Raw genomic sequence first — 18,398 nt, 5'->3', positions numbered from 1 at the left:
TTTAAAGATTTCATGTATTGTGCATATTTATAGTGAGTGTCAAGCAATGTTAAAAGGCCACAGGATGACTTCATATTTATTCTTGTCAGTTATTTGAAGCTATTTCCTAAGACTACTTAAATTAATGCATGAAGGATACATCCTAAGTCTTGGAGTTCTAAATTCATGTTGAATCTATATAAAGCTGACCCACTTAAACATTTTTTTAAAACATTTTATTTATGTGAGAGAGTACATGCTCAAGCAAGGGGAGAGGGAGAGAGAATCTCCAGCAGACTCCTCACTGATCTGGGAGCCCAAAGTGGGGTCCGCTCTCACAACCCCGACACCATGACCTGAGCCAAAACCAAGAATCAGATGTTCAACCCACTGAGCCACCCAGAAACCCTCCATTTTAGCATTTTTTTGCCATGACTGTTCTAAATGTGATTTTTAACCTATCCAGGGAAGAGTGAAAGAAATATCCTTTAAAAACCTGTGAACCCCAGCATTCACAAATTTGAGATGGAGAACGGGGAAGACGGGCTTGACTGTCCCCAGTGAGGAGCCTGGGTCGGATGGCGGCATAGTCTGTAGCCCCGAGAAGACTTCACACACACACTTCAATGAAGCACCGTGAGGGTGCGGTGTCAGCTGGGGCAATTTTGCCTCCTAGGGGACACATGGCAATGTCCGGTGACAGTTTTGGATCTCAGAACTGTGGGTGTTCCTGAGATCTAGTGGGTAGAAGCTCAGGGATGTGGCTAAACTTCCTGTAGTACATCTGACAGCCCCACACACCGGGGAGAAGAACCTGGCCTCGTGTGTTAGTAGCGCTCTGTCCTGTTCTAAGGAATTTAAGTATTAGTGTAAAAATTATTAAAATGCTTTTGAAGGTCACATTTTAATAGTTTTTCAGTGTCCTTGGAGCAGTTAGGACTTCTTTTCTTTAAATAATCTACCAACTTAAGTATCTTCTAATACAAATGTATTCTGTATGTCCTGCTTAAAATAGCGATTTGAATATATCCAATATTCTCTTTTCAGCTGTGGGATTAATTATTGCCATTCTCATTCCTGTGGCCGTGGCTGTCATTGTGGGAGTGGTAACAAGTATCCTTTGCTATCGAAAACGAGAATGGTAATGGTACCTACATCCATTTACCCTTGCTGTTGTGTTCTTAAGAGCATGATTATTTTATGTGTTAAGAAATAAGTACTTGGTAAAAAATGTTGGTTTAGTCTGAATTACTAGATTTATATTAATATTGGATTTAATATTAAGCAAGAATCGTTTAAATGTTTTTAAAGTAATAAGAGGTAAACTTTTTCCTACTGTGTTTACTGATAATTTAAAGTAATAGCAGATATACTAAAATTACCTACAGGCATAAATACGGCAATAGCTATATGCAAGGTTACTGATTAGGATTACACTTGTCCTGGTGACCTATTGAGAAAATACTGTCATTTATTCGTTTGTTCAACAAATATGAATGACTCTTCCCATGTGAAGAGTGATATAGTGGTGAACTAAATAAGCATGATCCTTACAGACTTAGAGCACCTTGGGGAAAGGTGGACATTAAACCTGTAATCATCTAGTAAATACAGGCTCATAAGTATATGTGTACTAGGAAGGTCACTGTGCACCACGAGGGGAATCACAGGGGAACTATGTCACTGGAGGTGGCTGACCACAGCTTCCCTATGAGAGTTCCATTAGAGCAGAGTCCCAAAGGGTAAAGAGAGGAGAAAGAGTGTTGAATAGCTCTTTCTCACAGAGAAAGAGATGAATAGCTCCTGAGGACCCAGAAATTGGAAAGAGCTTGGTCATCAGGAGGAAGCGGAAAGAACTGTGGTCTGAGTGAAGCTAGAGAGGCATGAGGTGAGAGGAGAGGAGAGGTGAGGTGAGCCGGGACTCAGTGGGAGAGAAGACCTCATGGCCAGCTGGCAGGAGTTGCCCTGGGCTGGGCAGATGGCTGTGTTCATGCCTAGATGGCCCTCACTGGCATTAAAAATGCCATCCTTTCTGGCAAAGAAGAGAATGTATTCTAGTAATCCTGGCTTATAAGTTAACATAGTATTAGTTAAGAATTATAGAACATGCTGTCTTGATGACCATATTCTCATTACCAAAAATCACATTTTAAAAATGATTTTAATACAGAAGATAAAATGAGAGAGTTTAGAAGCTAGGGCGTGTCAGACTTGTATTAACAAAGTTGGGTTTTTTCTGCAGGAATTTCAAATACTAAACTTCTTTTTAACAACTATACATATGATTTGGGACGGAGCAAATCTTTTTGTTTGCATCTCGTTTTTGCTCATCATTAGTAGCCTTTTCCCCTAATAGTCTGGAACCTGTTACGAGCAGTAGAGAACTGCATGATACAAATACACTCCCGAAGTACTGGGCCCTGTGTAGTAATCCATTTGCACTGTGGACATTTGCTTAGATGAACAGTACCTCTGTTTTACTTTTGACTTGAGAGCACAATCACCATTTTAATCCTTTGCTTTCCATTTTCATGAGATACGGAAGATATTGTGGTTCTAGAAATAGAGATACTGCTCATAGTTTTCAAGTAGGAGCCCCTCAGTGCATTATGTACAGAAAGCTCAGTGAATGATCACACTAAAAACTTTTAGATCTTGCATTTTTATCTCAGATGTTCATTAAAGCATCATATGAAATGTCAGAATAAGCCCAATGATTTTCTAATTTATTTGTTGTCTAATTGATAATCTTAATTATTAAATGTACTTAATCATCTTTATTTAAAGGATTAAAGAAACCTTCTACCCTGATATTCCAAATCCAGAAAATTGTAAAGCTTTACAGTTTCAAAAGAGTGTCTGTGAGGTAATCCTTTATTTTCTTACCTTTACCTTTTAGTACTGGCTTCATTTTTTTTTGTCTTTTGTGAAAGTTTTTAGCATGCAAATATCATCCAGTGTAAAATGTGTGAAGCAAAGAGCAATGCTTTAACATCTGCTGAACTTCTACAATTATGCATTTTAACTTGTTTTCACCATGCTCTTTTTTTCCACTGCTATTAATAGCAAAGAACATATTGATATGTAAAAAAGGAACTATGTTCTAGTATGCACTGCAGAATAGTAGAGACACATTTTTATAAGTAGCTGTGCGAAAAATATTGAAGATAATGCCCCTTTTGTAGGAAGGGCATTGTGGCGGCGGCTTTTAGCACTCTTCTTAATCATTGTTTTATCATTTATTTCTAGGGAAACAGTGCTCTCAAAACATTGGAAATGAATCCTTGTACCCCAAATAACGTTGAGGTTCTGGAGACTCGATCGGCAGTTCCGAAAATAGAAGACACAGAAATAATCTCTCCCATAGCTGAGCGTCCGGAAGAGAGCTCTGATGCCGAAGCCGAGAACCACGTGGTAGTGTCCTACTGCCCCCCTGTCATTGAGGAGGAAACGCCGAACCCCGGCGCGGATGAGGCCGGGGGAGCCTCTCAAGTCGTTTACATTGACATCCAGTCTATGTACCAGCCTCAAGCGAAACCAGAGGAAGAACAGGAAAATGACCCTGTCGGGGGGGCCGGCTACAAGCCACAAATGCACCTCCCCGTCACTTCTACTGTAGATGACCTCGCTGCAGAGGACGACCTAGATAAAGCTGCGGGTTACAGACCTCAGGCAAATGTCAACACTTGGAACTTAGTATCTCCAGACTCCCCCAGGTCCACAGACAGCAACAGTGAAATTGTCTCCTTTGGAAGCCCCTGCTCCATTAACTCCCGACAGTTTCTGATTCCTCCTAAAGATGAAGACTCTCCGAAATCCAGTGGGGGAGGGTGGTCCTTTACAAACTTCTTTCAGAACAAACCAAACGACTAACAGAGTCACCTTGTCACTTCAGTCTGCCATCTCAGTGAGCTCTGGGTTCTGGCGCTGCCGTGCCAGCAACGGGGCATCTTGGAGGGATCCTGTGAAGTATTGTTATTAGCGAGGGGGCCTCACCACGCGCAAGTCACACTCAAAGTGTTCATGTGCTTTTAACGTAGTCTCACAGCCAGAGCAGAGTAACCCAGAAATTCAGTCCCTGCAACTCAAGTTTTGGAGCGATCTGTGATGGGAGCCAAAGAATTCGCACGTGCTCTGCCTTCAGGAAGCACTTCGTGGCCGATACGTCTAGCCCATCCACGCAAACCAAATCCCCCAGCAACGTGTTCTGTTCTGCTCATGGTTTTCTCCTATGGGTACTGGATGGAATTGCAAGCCAATTTACAGGCACAGGAGAAAAATGTCAAAAAGCAACAGACGATGTTTATTTGCCTGACACTTGCTCCATGCTAGAGGAAAACCAAGCACAGATTTCAAAACTTTCAACATTATTCTCCTCTATCCGCGTCACTTACACAAAATTAATATAATTTTTAATGTAGTGACAGCTGTTGTAGTGTTTTGTTTGATAAAGTGTGCTGATTTCTGTGCCTACTGTATCATGGTTATCAAAGAGTTTTCTCAGGGGTACAAACTTTGAAAATGAGCGTGACACTGACCAGCCCAAATTAGAATCCTGTCGTCTTGCTTCAGGAGGTTTTACAAACCTTTTCCTTACTTTGTGGCTTGCATGCTAGTAGCTTCCCTTAGTGCGGTTGGTTGCCCTAAGATTTAAGGGCAAATTTTTAAAGACTGTAGACCTAGTTTTTTTTTTTGTTTTAAATCTGTTTTTTTGTGTGACACCGTGTCAGTTTTATAAGTGTAGGAGCAAACTTAATATTTCTGATAAACATAATTGCAGTGATTTACAATTTGAGGTGATTCCTGAGCAGACTCGCTGCATTAGCTCTTTGCACGTCCTGACCGGCTTCATCACCTCCCGAGAACCCCATGCCCTGGAACCCCAGTCACCCAGGCAGTGATGATCTTTGACTCCGTGTAGCAAAGTTTCCTCATCAGGCAGTTTGGCAATTTCTCCCTGTGAGATGATCATCAGTCTAGACTATTTGATCCAGTCCTCAAAATTTTAAATATGCAACTGAAAAGATCATGCTTCCTTACCAGAACAGTCCTCAAGGGCTGTTTCATAGGGCCCACCTCGGTGTCCGTTTGCTCCGCGGGCGCACCGTGGTGAGGGCGTAACAGCTGCTGTGCGAGCTGTCCACGACCGCGTGTCTTCGTAGCCTCCCCTGCCCACCCTTGCTTTTCATGAGTGATGCCTAGAGTGAATGTGGTTTTTGGAAAAGCAGAATGAAAAACTAAGAAGCGTTATCTTATATTTGCCCAACCCCCAGGTCGTCTATGTATTCTGTCTTTTGACAGGTAAGGCAAAGTACTAGAAAAAAATGGAAATATCCGAATACATCGAGATGTGCCTGCTTGGTTTTTTGGGGTTTTTTTTTGTTTTTTTTACTCTCTGAGGTTCTGTGATGATAATGGATTGCATATCTTTTCTTCTAGGTCTTAGTGTTTCTTTATTTAAAAAAAAAAAAAAAAAAAACCACGTCATGATAAAAAGCCACAGGATGACAAGGAGTAGGATCCATTTGGGCGCTCTCACAATCCTGATTTCAGTTGCTAGAGTTCACCTAAATTATTGAGCTCCATGACATATGGACAGGTGGAATGAAACAGAACCAATTTTATACACATACAGTATATATTAAAACCCTGTCGTAGCTCCTGGAGATTTTCAGCAATGAAAAATGTCTCCAACGAGAGCAATCCCTGACAGTCTGCTCTTCTTATCTATCCTCTCGGGCTCCTTTCCTTCGTTTGCACCCCAGACACTCAGACCTGGGGCTGCCTTCATTCCCTGCTGAAGCTTGTCATTTCCGTGCCCCTCCTGCTCCCAACTCCTGCCTCGTCTCCCATTGAAACTGGTGGATCCTGTACTTCATCTCTTTAGGATAGGTGTTGGCTAAGGTCAAAGGGTATTGGTCTGAACTACACTAAACTGAGAATGGGAAAAGGCCAGGAGAAATTGTTTGAGCTCTGTCATCAGTATATATGCATTGCAGCTGCGGCCATGCGGATCCGGGGCCCTTTCTAACCTAGATGATGACTCATTTGTTTGGCTCACAGTGAATATCATTGGCTCTCCAGTTCTTTCTCCAAGACTTCACTGCTATTCTTGCATGAAAAACGTTCAGAGTGCTGCTTACTCCCCTCTCCCCTCCCCCCTGGAATTCCGCACACAGTGATCACTAGGTGAGTGGGAAGCCGAGTAACACTTAGTCTGGGCAAGCTCTTTTTAACTTGCTGTATGCCTAGAAGCATGTGGCTTAGGTCTGAGGCCAAAGCAAGTTGCTTTGTCTTTACCCTCTAAGTTGAAGACAGCCAGACCCACTGTGCAATTCCGAAGTCATTACCTCTCACTTCCCTCCTCCCCCCCTGCTGGCCTACCTGGGCATGTGGGGGCCGCCTGAACACCAGGAGAGAAGACACCGTCCTTGGTCACACATCCGTTCATTTGTGGCACTGGAGACCCTGGTAAATGTGCACTGTCTGCCAATGCTGGGACCAGGCTCAGGTGTGAAAAGCAGGCTTGTAGTGGTCATGCTGTGTCCAATCATTTTAACCCCTCTTCCTGGGGTGGCGGGGGGAGAGAAGGCTAAAGGCTAGATGTGTTCCCTTCAGCCCTTCCTGACTGGGAAAATAATTGGGAAATCCCTCTTTCCTCAACTAAAGCCTAGCCATTGGTTAGAAATTCTAAGTATCTGAACTCAGTTATGCCCCACTCTAATAGTGCCCTCGTATTAGGACACATTTTCATATATCTCATAAGCCAATTTCAGATCGAGCTTCCCTTGTGAGGAATGGAGATTCTAGTGGTTGCTCTTGTGAGCGGCCCTCCTAGATAAACAATATTTAGTATAAAAGTATGTTTAGAAGACTTAGCTAGAATTTTGACATTAGGTAGAGCTTGTACATTATGTCCTGCATGGATTAGTGCCCATATACAGTTGAAATCATCACTGTGTTGAATCCACAGAAGCCTGGATTTGAGACTGGCCCCGGGTATCTGGATGGTTGTGTGTTTGCGTGCTTAGGTGATAGGGGTGCTGTGTTCCTACAGCTTAGACTCTGAAGCAGCCATTCATGGAAAAGGTTAAGGGTGAAAGGATCGGCCTCGTTTTCCATACCAGCATTACTTTCACGGCTCATGGATCTGAAGGACTGCAGGTAGAGAACATCTAGTACTGTTGCACTCAGAAACTGTGGCAAGAGTCACATTGTTAAAACTTCATGCAGCTTGTATTCTCCTTGGAAACCATTAGTCCTGTAATTTCTTAACTGTCTCCACAGGGCCCAAGTATAGAGAACATTGCAGTCCTGTCTGCATTTGAATAACTAGGTGTAAGTTAGTGGAGACCAGGAAATATTTTCTTCCAAAAGGAATTTGAAATCCGTGTTTCATGGTATTTTGAAATTAAACTACTCCCTAACATATCAAAATGCAGAAAATGTTATCTCAAGTTTTTCTACTGCTTAGGCACATAATCTGATAAGACTTTTTTTTCCCTATTTAAAGTAATTTTTACTGTTTTCTGTTTTGAACCATCTCAAATGTGCATACCTTTTTTAAAATGCCTTTTTCTTATTTTGAAAGTCTACAGTTAGGCATCTCAAAAGTCAAATGTGAGATCATTAGCTCATTACAAAGATGACTAGCTACATGGTAGAAGTTCAGTGAGTACCTGTTTCTGAGTCCCACTCCAGAATGTGCAGATTGAACGTTTTCATAAGGGTGGTATATACCAGGGCCTAGTGCATGTAGATCTGAGACTGAAAGATTCAAATCTCCTCGAGAAGTAGCTCCAGTTTGAGTGAAAACTTGGGAAAAAGACTCAGGCAAAAGCATCCCTAGATACCGTATTACTCCCTCACTGTGAGTATCCAGTGTCTTTTTTATTTGATGGGTATAGAACTTGGGACCTGTTTGTACCAACCAGCATTGTTCTAGCAAACCAACAATAATACATTGATGTGTGAGCTTAACTATTTAATAAAAGGACTCAATAATTCTCTTGCTAAAAACTATTTCTTCAAAGCATTTATTTTAAACTGGTATTTCCCGCTGAAACAAAATTCTATGGTACCATGCCCATCTTACCTTTTATCTCCAGAAGAAAATTTTTCACAGAAGAAAATGATTTTCTAACTTACTGGAAATGCATCCTTTGACGTGACCTTAGAATATCATTGCAAGTCACTTGGTTTGAATTTGGTCTAGTTAAGTCTTCATGGATTACGTACCAGGGCTATTAATATTTAAACCTCTTTATTTTGATGGGATGGTGAGATTTTTATTTCTTTTCAACTTGTGCCTTTGTCTTAACTATTACATGATTATATTCATGCCAATTATAATACAAATGAGCTATTTTTAATGCCTGTATGGAGGATTAAGGAAAACATTCAGTTATTGATATGTCAGGCTTTATTGTGAGTGGTAAAATTCCATGGGATGTGATTTGATTTAGAATATATTCAAATTCTTACAATTATGATACTGAGTTATGACAGATTTCTGTTATTTTAAACCACGAGTAGTGCTTGTTTCTCCCTATATGAAGAATGTTAATATTTTGGATTATAAGTGTTCAAGTTGTAGGCCGAAGTTACCTATGCAAGACGAATTCTGTGCAACATTTTTGTGAAAATTAAAAGTAGTGTTTTAAGAGGGAAACCTGAATGTTTTTATGTACAAGTGCCCAGCTGAAGAACCATAGAAACAATAAAATAAAAATCTCTCAAGTAAGCTATCACTGATTGAATATTTAACCACATACAAAACAGTAATAACTTACATTACTTTTTGGTTGCTATAACCGAACACCCTAAAAACTATGTGTTTTTAGATGTGAATTGGGGAAATGAATATTTAATTGATAAGGAAATTAATATGTATTGTATTGACATATAATTTCTAAGATTTCCTTTGCAATGGCCAATCAGAACTTTAAAAAACCAAACAACTAACAACATAGACCTTATGTGCCCTGAAGCCAAAAATATTTTGTATACTTGGTTGGATGGCTTATTTAAATGTATTGAATTTCCTTACACATCTAAAATGTACCTCCCTTCAGAATTACACCATTTTAAAAATGGGTAACTTTGAATTTCTGAACTTACTGTTTCTCCTAAACATCCCATTATAAGAGATTGGTAAGATTTCTAGGTGGTAATACAGTTTTCAGTACCACATTCAGTACGTTTCAATAAAATTGGAACATGGACAAGTTAGCTTAGGTTTAACGTTAGTATTTTTGTGATCGATCATAGACAACAATACTAAATAATTTTCATAAAAATTTTTTCTCAAATATTCAGCCCCCAGTTTGATTCCAAAACTTCTCCCCATTATTTATGATATACCCTTCTATTTAATTTCTTTACAAAATAATGGTTTGGAAAAATGTGAATATGTTATGAATAGTTGAAGACAAAACACAATAAGAAACCCCTATTCCTTTTGTTGTGGAAGGGGAAGTATTCTGTGCTACCTTAGCATTTGTGCTTTCCTATTATTTTCTCAAAAAGGAGCCTGACTTTTTCTTAAATATATTTCAATTCAGAATTGCTTGAAAAAATATTGGCCTGGATAAAGACATCCAAAATTTGAGATGGTACCAAGTATGTCCAGAGGTACATGTCCAGAGGTTGTCCAGAGGTTGAAAAGTATGTCCAGAGGTTGAAAATCATTTAAAAACACTCAACTATCCCAAAAAGAATGTGTTGCCTTTTCTTCTCTCTCATTAGTTGGCCATAAGTCAGAGGTCGTCTTCATGTTTAGGAAATCGCCATTTTTTTACTCTCGAAATTGCATTATAGTGAATTACTGTTTACAAAATACACATACTGTGAACAGATAGAAGTTTTTGTCTTTTATAAGGTTGTCTGTAGAATGAGTGTCTTTTTAAAGGAGTTGTTATATGTTAAATATTTTCAGTTTTTTTTTCTTTTTTTTTTATAAATACTAGTATAACTGTTTACTAATTTTTGTTTGGTCAGGTGTGTGCAAATGTAGCTGAAAGATAGGGAGAAACTGCACATCCCAAACGGTTCCCGTTCCTGTTTCTTGAAATGTTACCACTACAGACTTTTTTTTTAACCCGAATTATCATTTGTGATGTTCTGTACCTAAAATCCTGCTTAATCGTATAAGGAAACCTTTAAATACACTTGTAGGAGGAAGCAAACTATAGGTTGCAGTATATTTGTGTAATTCAGTTTGATTCACAGAATTCCAAGTTTAATATGAAATAAAACGACTTAACAGAGATGACAACTGAAGTATTTTCTGCCTTATGAAAATTTGGGGATTACGTTGCTGTTAGAATGGAAAATTTGAACATTTTATATCATATAATTTCAGAATTTAATTTCCATATCTTTTGGAGAACATGGTTATATCAAGAACATAGAATATAAGTAACCTATTACTAAGACACCTTAAACGTAAACGTAGTGTGCTTGGCTGTTTAATTCTAAAGATGTTACTTATGTTTGTTTTTAAAATGCATGTATTTAACAATTTTATCATAGTATTGTCATGGAAAAATAAATATATTTTCTTACAACTTATACTGACGGATTTGGGCATTACTGTTGTTTGTTTTCTGTTTTAAGCACTTAGGAAAAAGTAGCCTCTGTTTTGTTATTAATACTTCTGTTACTTCTCATTAGAATTAACAGGGTTTATGAGACAATCACATAGGGTTGTAACTACATTTTTAAATTTTTTTTAAGATTTTATTTTTATTTATTCATGAGAGACACACAGAGGCAGAGACACAGGAAGAGGGAGAAGCAGGCTCCCTGTGGGGAGCCCAATGTGGGACTGGATCCCAGGACCCTGGGGTCATGACCTGAGCCAAAGGCAGATAGATGCTCAACCACTGAGCCACTCACGTGCCCCTAAATTTTTAATATTTTAATACGTTGGCATGCCACTGACATACTCTTCCATATGTTCCACTAAATCTGTATTCTGTGTATAAGAGAACTTAGCATAAAAATAATCAGAAGTGGGAATCCAACATCATAAAACAAAAAATGAATACTGGTCCTGAAAGTATGGTTTTGTAATTTTTTTCCTCTGAAAACAACCTGACATTTCTGAAGATTCTTAGATCAAAATTAGTTTAACTTAAAGTCACGGAGTTTGGAAATACAGTCACTGATTCAGCAAAACGGTAATTTTAAAGTAGAAAGTGATCTTAAATGACTTCTCTTCATAAGGGAGAGAAAGAAGTCTCTAGTCGTACCTAGGTCGCCTGTGCTTTTACCCAGAGTAAGGACTAGAATATGAATGGGCTACAACTCAGCCTGAAGAAACTATGGGCCAGTTGTGAATTAGTTGTGAAACACACGTCCGTGTTCAGGTCCTAGTAGAGCACGTACGTACGGCCTGTCCTTCAGGGAGGTGTCCGTGCATAATTTGTTTCCCACATGGTGGATTCTTGGGCCAAGATGTGTAACACCATCAGCCCTAAGGACTTTGAAAAGGTCAAAAGGACAGGAATGGTGTATGTACCAGCTGGATGCCCCTTTTTTAACGTGTAGTATTCAACGTCGCTGACGCTCGCTCACAGGCTCCAGGTCTTCACAGAAGAGCTGTGTGAGACTTGGTTGTGAGTGGCCTATAAATTTGATCCATTACCCTTCGCCTGGAGTGACTAATGGAAAAACCGAATTAAAAGTATTTCCTCAGTCTCTGAGAAGCAGGGAGTTGATGTAACAGGAGATGTCTTGAGCTGATTTGGGATTAAATCGATTAAATCGGAGCGGATTTTTGTCCCGGAGCGATTAGTCTCAGATTAAAGAGACAAGAAAAGCCGTTGAGGATGATTTTGATAAAACCTGGGAGGTGGAAGTCGTGTTCCAGTGAGTGCGCGTGGAGCGTGCGGGTGCGGCTGCGGCTGCGGCCCCCTCAGCCTCCCCGAGGGGGGCAGCAGTGTGCGGGCCCAGCTCCGTCGCTCTGTCTGTCCCTCTGTCTGCCCGCCGCGGCCTAGACGCAGCCTCTGGGCAGACAGCACCCAGGCCTGGAGCCGGGCCCTCGTCTCTGCCGGGTCGGGTCGCAGCCCGGCACCTGCACCCCCGCTCCCAGGTGGCCCATCCGCAGCGCCCCTCACCAAGGGCCTGGAGTTGAATCTTCTGTCCCCCTTGGTGGCGCCTTTCGTATCCTCCGGCGGGGGGCAGCCGAGCCCTGGCTCTCCTCCGCCCTGAACCCTGGGGCCGGGCGGCCTCCCCTTGCCCAGCTCTTGGGGGGATTCCAGAGTGAATCCGGGATGCGGGGGGCTGACCTCTGGCCTCCCGAAGCCCCAGGAAAGCCGGCGGCCCTGTGTCAGCCCCTGGCAAGGCCTGCGCGACCGCCACCCCCGTGGCCCCGAGGGGACCCGCCGCTGCCCACCCGCCCTCCCGGGAGCCTCCCCCAGCCTTGGGCCTGCGGCTCCGAGGGTCCCCTCCGGGCGCCAGGCCTCCCTGAGCCCTTCCTGCTGGTGGCCCTGGGCCCCCCCAAGCGCCTCTCCACCGCAGGGTGGCACATGGGTGCAGCGGCCCCAGGAATAACTGGACCTCGGGTGCTGGCTTCCCGGGGTTCCGGGGAGTCCGAGCCACGTTGGTGGACAGTGACCCGCGGGGGCCCTGGCGGCGCCCAGGGCGGGCCGGGGCCTCGTTGGGGTGCAGGCCCCGGGAGGGCAGGAGGGGCCGCGGCGAGGGCACAGGCGCCCAGCCCTGGTCACCCCTGTGCCCCCCGGAGTCCCCCTCTCCTCCCCACTGCTCGTTGGCAACGGCAGCCCGGACCTGGGCTAGAGCCCCCTGCTGCCACCCCAGCATCTCCTTCTTTGACACCTATGTCGTTCTCCAGGTCAGGTTCTGGGGACGCCCCTAAGTGACCAGCTGCACAGCTAGGCCCTCCGCGCCGTCCAGGCTTCGCCTCCCCTCCTCGGCCTCGGATGGAATCGGCTTTCCCAGAAGTCTGGCCTCATGTCTCAGACGTGGGCTTGGGGGGCAGGTAAGTCCTGGAAAGTTCACACTGGGCCGCAGCCCCCCACTACCCTCTGGGGCTGACACAGCTCTTCTCTGCACCCCAAACTGCCTTCTCTCAGGTCAGGGGGCTCCTCCCAGCTCGCGGCCTCCTCGTCAGGGAGGGCAGAGGCCCCCGGTGGGGACGCGGGGGGCCTGCTGGGCCTCATGTCCGTCCCTGGGCGCTCGCGTGGCCGGACAGAGGCCTTGTTCGCGGGCCACTTTTACAAAAACACGTTCCAAGGACCAGTCCCCGGAAAGAAGGGAAGCGAGATTCCGAGCGAACAAAACAATATTCACGACAGGCTCACTAAAGAAAATCTAGAAAATAAGTAAAAGGGGAAAAAAAATCATACTATCTTGTACGACAGTAGCTATTCCTTTTTTTTTTTAAGATTTTATTTATTTATTCATGAGAGACACAGAGAGAGAGAGAGGCAGAGACACAGGCAGAGGGAGAAGCAGGCTCCATGCAGGGAGCCTGACGTGGGATTCGATCCCGGGTCTCCAGGATCACGTCCTGGGCCAAAGGCAGGCGCTAAACCGCTGGGCCACCGGGGCTGCCCGACAGTAGCTATTTCTAACACTTTTGCCTTGTATCCTTTCAGACACTTTTCCTCTGTGAATATGTGTATGTAAAGTGATGCATTTTCATATGCGCGTGTGCGTGTCTGTGAGGGTCACACTGTATATTGTTTTCAAACCGGATTCTTTTATTTAACTTACTTTGAAAATCTTTTCATATCAGTAGGATTTACATGGCATTGCTCTTTCATGGACATATTAGACTCTAGCATATGGAAATATTTAAATTTCCTTATTTTTTTTAATTTTTTAATTATTTATTTATGATAGTCATACAGAGAGAGAGAGAGGCAGAGACACAGGCAGAGGGAGAAGCAGGCTCCATGCACCGGGAGCCCGACGTGGTATTCGATCCCGGGTCTCCAGGATCGCGCCCTGGGCCAAAGGCAGGCACCAAACTGCTGCGCCACCCAGGGATCCCTAAATTTCCTTATTGAATTCCTTTGTGGTTGCTCATTTATAAAACTGTTGATACCTTGCAGTAAATAGTGGATGGCTCTGGAAGCCAGTAAAGATGCTTGGCATTGATTTGGTTGGCACTAGAAACCAACACTCGAGCTTCACACTGGGCGCCACGGGCACACTATAGTCAAGCGCTCCCCAGTCGACTTTTCTAAGCCATAAAATGTGGTCTTTTACTGCCAACTGACTAATGAAGGTGCCAACCTATTGCAGACTTCTGCTTACATGCCACTTCCTCTAAGATGATGGGGCTCCTGCTGGGTGGCCTTTGGAAAAGGCAGCTGCCTGGCTCGGGTTCCCCCACTCCTCAGGGCACCCCACCAACATCGTGAGCCCTTGGTCATTGGTAAGGGTCCCTGGACCCAAGGGAAACACAACTTTCAGGAACTGTAATAGGGATTTTGAAAGATTTTGATGCGCCTAGAGCATCTCTATTCCTAGAGAATAGAAGTTCCTTTCTTTACCCAGGGAGTCTGGGTTTGACCTGTAGGGTAGGGCAGTGGCCGACTGTGGCATGAAGGGGAGAGCACATGACCTAACGTGTCTGAGGAAAACAGCTCCAGGTTCCGGCGAAGTACTGTGTGGACGTGGCACAGCCGGGGAGTTAGGGTTGATGGGTTGTAGAAGGCACAATTCTAAGACGGTCCCCGAGATTCTCAGCCTCCGAGGCCTGCTTCCATCCCACCCCCTGGAGTGGGAGCCCGACCCAGGAATGAGACAAGATGTCCCTCCCATGAGTAGGCTACTCATCAATGACTTGTGTTCACAAAAAGGACGATTATCTAGGGTGGGCCTACACCTAACCAGAGCTGTCACAGGAGCGCTGGGCCTTGCAGAAGGGTCTCCTGCGGGCTTTGCGGGAGCAGGTGGCCGGTGAGCCTGCCGGATGAGGCCGCAGCCCTGGCCGACGCTGACTGGAGGAGCTGGGTCTTCTCCATCCTTCGTCTTCTCACCCGTGTCCCATCCAGGGCTTGGCCCCCACGTAGCGAACCCTCAGTGAATGTTCTCGAAGCCAATGCGTGTTGGCACGTGCCTGTGAGGGGGGGCCGCTAAAGCAATGCTTGTGAGGGCCCAGGTCATGTCGCCTCCTTCCGCCCTCACAGCCCCAAAGCCCCTGAGCAAACCCCGAGGGCTTCAGGCTGCCAGTCCAGAGGCAATTGCGTCACAGTGACTAAGACCCCAACACTTGGCCAATCGCTTCACCTCCCCAACCCTGTTTGAGGGGCCAGACCAGGCGATCACTCTGCTTGCTTCATCCGTGGGGGGTAGAATTGCGGCCCGGGCAACCAGTGGGCGCATTTTCTGCTCAACTTGACGGCGCCCCCTTGTCACACACACGCTCTCCCCACTGGGAGCTGAAGTGCAGCGGGAACACGGGGCATGTGCAGCCGGGGTCCAGGTCACCGAGCGGCAGACTCGCATCCACACCCCTCTCCCCGACTCTCTCCGTCTGATAGCCCCTCACCGGCCTCTGCCTTCCAGAAGCCCATCCTAACAGGGCTTTCGGCCCCTCAGCCCCTGGCCTGGTGCCTGTTCCTTATGTTGCTAAATGAAGCTATTTGAGCAAATTTCTTGAGCTCCCCTGGCCTTCCTTCTCAGAGACATTCCAATCCCGTCCTCTTGGAGCAAAAGCAGAGCTGCGGCCGTCGCCAGGCCGGGCCCGTGCTCGGAGGTAGGCCGCTCGGACCCCCCACGGCCCCCCTCACCCCCCGACCACATGCTTAGAGATTTCCGGGCCCCGTTAACCACCTGCAGCTCGAGCAGTTCTGTGAGACAAAGGCAAATGGAAAGCAGCCACCTCATCCCAAACACCGAGACCAGTGTCCTCCTGCGTCCTTCCAGGAAAAGACCAGCGCTCCCTGGGACCCGCGACGGCTCCGGCTCCGCAGGGCCGCAAAGGGAGGAGCGGCTGCCAGGGCCGGGGCACTCCGCTGCTTGGAAGTAGTTGGCGACGTCCCCGAGTGCTGGAGGTAGCTTGTGGGGGGGGGGGTGGCCGAGGAGAGAAGGGAAAACACTTCACACCCAGACCTCGCAGCGCTGCGGCTCCCCGAACCCCACTCCGACCGATTGGCTCCCGTTCCGGCTTCCAGCATTATCCCCCCCAGAGTCCTCGGGAACAGAGAACTTTGGAGGAAGGCAGACGTGGAGCTGCGACGAGGAGCTGGCCAGCAGACGCCGGGCCTGGCCTCCGCCCACACCCCCGCCCCCAGGCCCCGGTGGCCCCCCGCGACCTGAGAGAGCCCCAGCAGGCCACCCCACGATCCTGGGGCCCTCGCGCTGGTCGTGGCTGGCGGCAGGCCGGGGGGACGGGCTGGCAAGCTCCATCAGGGCTGCGTCCTCGCGCTAGGACCGCGGCACATCCCGGCCAAGTGTCCGCACACCTAGGACGACCGCGAACTTGAGGCTGGGGTGGGGCTACTCCCGGGCGATCCCAGGAGCCAGGCCCCCTGTGCGCTGGAACGGCCACCGCCGGCTCCAGGCCCGGCCTGGCACCCACGCCGCCGCGCACCCAGGCTTCCAACACCTGGAAAGGGGGCCGCTGAGTGACCCACATCCTCCGTCGGGGAAAAGCCACCTGGGAGGGGGTGACGGCCCTGCCAAGCCCTTGTTCGGGATTCTGATTCTGACGCCTTTCGTGCCTTTGGTCCGCTTTCACACCCCCTTCTCAGCGGAGGGTCTGGGCGCCCCGTGACCCCCCCCCCCCCCCGCCGCAGGGCAGCTACCGTGTGTGGCCGGACGGCCGAGCTGGAGGAGGCAGTAAAGGGAACGGGGAGCGGCTGATGCTTTGTCCAGGCCTCTCGCCTCAATGACGAACGGTCTTTGTACTTGGAGCTGGAATCATCTGCAGACCGCAGCCTGCCGGGGCAGGGGTGGCGTGGGCCGAGGGGGTGGGGGCCGCCCCCGCTCCCGCTCCCTAGTCCTCTTCCTTTGGGAACTCTCAGTGCTCAAAACAAGCTTTCTGAGAACCATATTTTTCTGGGTTAAAGGTGAAAAATGCAGCATTTCCTCCAAGTGGAAAGCACTGGGCCTGCCAGCTCCGGGCACATTTCCGAGATCCTTCCTCCCACTCAGGGAGGAGGCCGCTCGCGAGGCCGAGGCGGAGAGGGGCTGAGGTGGGGGTGCAGCCAGGGCGGGGGCGGAGGGCACCCCGGGGCCTGTCTGGGTTGGCGCGGGCCGGAGGCTGGAACAGCACCGGGGCCGGAAGGGAAAAGCAAACAAGAGGGTAGGGGAGCAGGGCGGCCCTCCAGAGGGCTTCGGGGACAGCGTGGGGGCCACCAAGGCCCCGTGGGCCTTCTGGGAACAAACCCCGCAGCCGGGCTCAGGGGAAACATGCGGGTGTGGGGAAGTCAGGTGGAGCAGCAGAGGCAAGAACACCCCCGCCCTCGCCTGCCCCCCCGCCCCTCCCCCGCCATCCTTGCTCGGGACACTTGGGAGTCAGGAGGATCGTCTCAGACCCTGACCATGGGACAGAAGGTCCTCGGGGCCCCGGGCTTCACGGTGCTCTCCGTGCCCCGGGACAGGCTCGCCTCCAGCCCCCGCGCTCAGCCCTCCCTCTGAGCCCAAGGCCCGGGGCTTCCTCAACGTTCCCGGCGGAGCCACCACGCAGGGGCTACGAGGCCCCGTCCTCGGAATCACAGTGCGGCTGCCAGGTGCCAGGCGGCAGGTGGAGGGGCACGGGGCGCCCCGTCTCTGCACCCCCGGGGCCGCGGCCGGAGTGGGGGCGCCTCGCCCCGACCCCACCACTTCTCTCGACAGCCTGTGACCCGTGGCGGCCCGGCCCGGCTCGCTCGGCCCCGCGGCCCCTGGCCCTTCCTTGAGTGACCTCGTCCTCGTCCTCGTCCTCGTCGCTCCCTGCAGAGGTGCAGGCTCCTGTCTCTTCAGTCTGTGCACTTGCTCCAGGGAGGCGGTGGGGACACGCGGCACTTCCCAGCCTCGGCTGTCGGAGGCCTTGCCCTCACTCGAGTCTGTGCTCCTCTAGAGAGAAGGCGCCAGCCGGTCCCCTGGCCGGACTCAACGCACGCGTGGACGGGCCCAGCTGAGGCCAGAACCGTCGGGTCGAGCCCGGCCGAGCTTGCGAGCTGTCCGCTCAGGACCATGAGTGATGAACCCTCCGTGCGGTTGGCCCCGGACGCCGGCTGGCGGGCAGGGTTTGTGGCGCCAGGTGACAGACCTGGAGCAGGACCTAGGGGACCCGGCAGCAGCCTGCGCTCACCTCAGCGCCCCCGCCACCGAGCCCAGGCCCTAATCCCTCAGCTTCAGAGCGACGTCCGATCCCCTCGACCACCCCATCCCGTGTCCCCGGGGCTCCCCCCCCCCCAGAGGGTCAAGAGCCCGGCTCCTGGCGTGGGATACACCGT

At 48.1% G+C, this 18,398-nt stretch overlaps 1 protein-coding gene across 4 annotated transcripts in view; it reads left to right on the top strand.

Annotated features, from left to right (window-relative positions):
• The window catches only part of LIFR (LIF receptor subunit alpha), a 78,795-nt gene extending 68,244 nt beyond the window's left edge, over window positions 1-10,551 (top strand). For all 4 annotated transcript variants that reach the window (XM_055325195.1, XM_055325194.1, XM_055325193.1 and 1 more), the window contains exons 18-20: window positions 1,027-1,120; window positions 2,767-2,845; window positions 3,229-10,551. In XM_055325195.1, the coding sequence (XP_055181170.1) occupies window positions 1,027-1,120; window positions 2,767-2,845; window positions 3,229-3,852 (797 nt within the window). In that variant the 3' untranslated portion in view covers window positions 3,853-10,551. The remainder of the gene's footprint in view (window positions 1-1,026; window positions 1,121-2,766; window positions 2,846-3,228) is intronic.
• The last annotated feature ends 7,847 nt before the right edge of the window (window positions 10,552-18,398 follow it).

This window comes from Nyctereutes procyonoides, unplaced genomic scaffold, assembly GCF_905146905.1.
Source record: "Nyctereutes procyonoides isolate TBG_1078 unplaced genomic scaffold, NYPRO_anot_genome, whole genome shotgun sequence".
NCBI lineage: Eukaryota > Metazoa > Chordata > Mammalia > Carnivora > Canidae > Nyctereutes > Nyctereutes procyonoides.
This window is presented reverse-complemented; position numbering and strand designations above follow the sequence as displayed.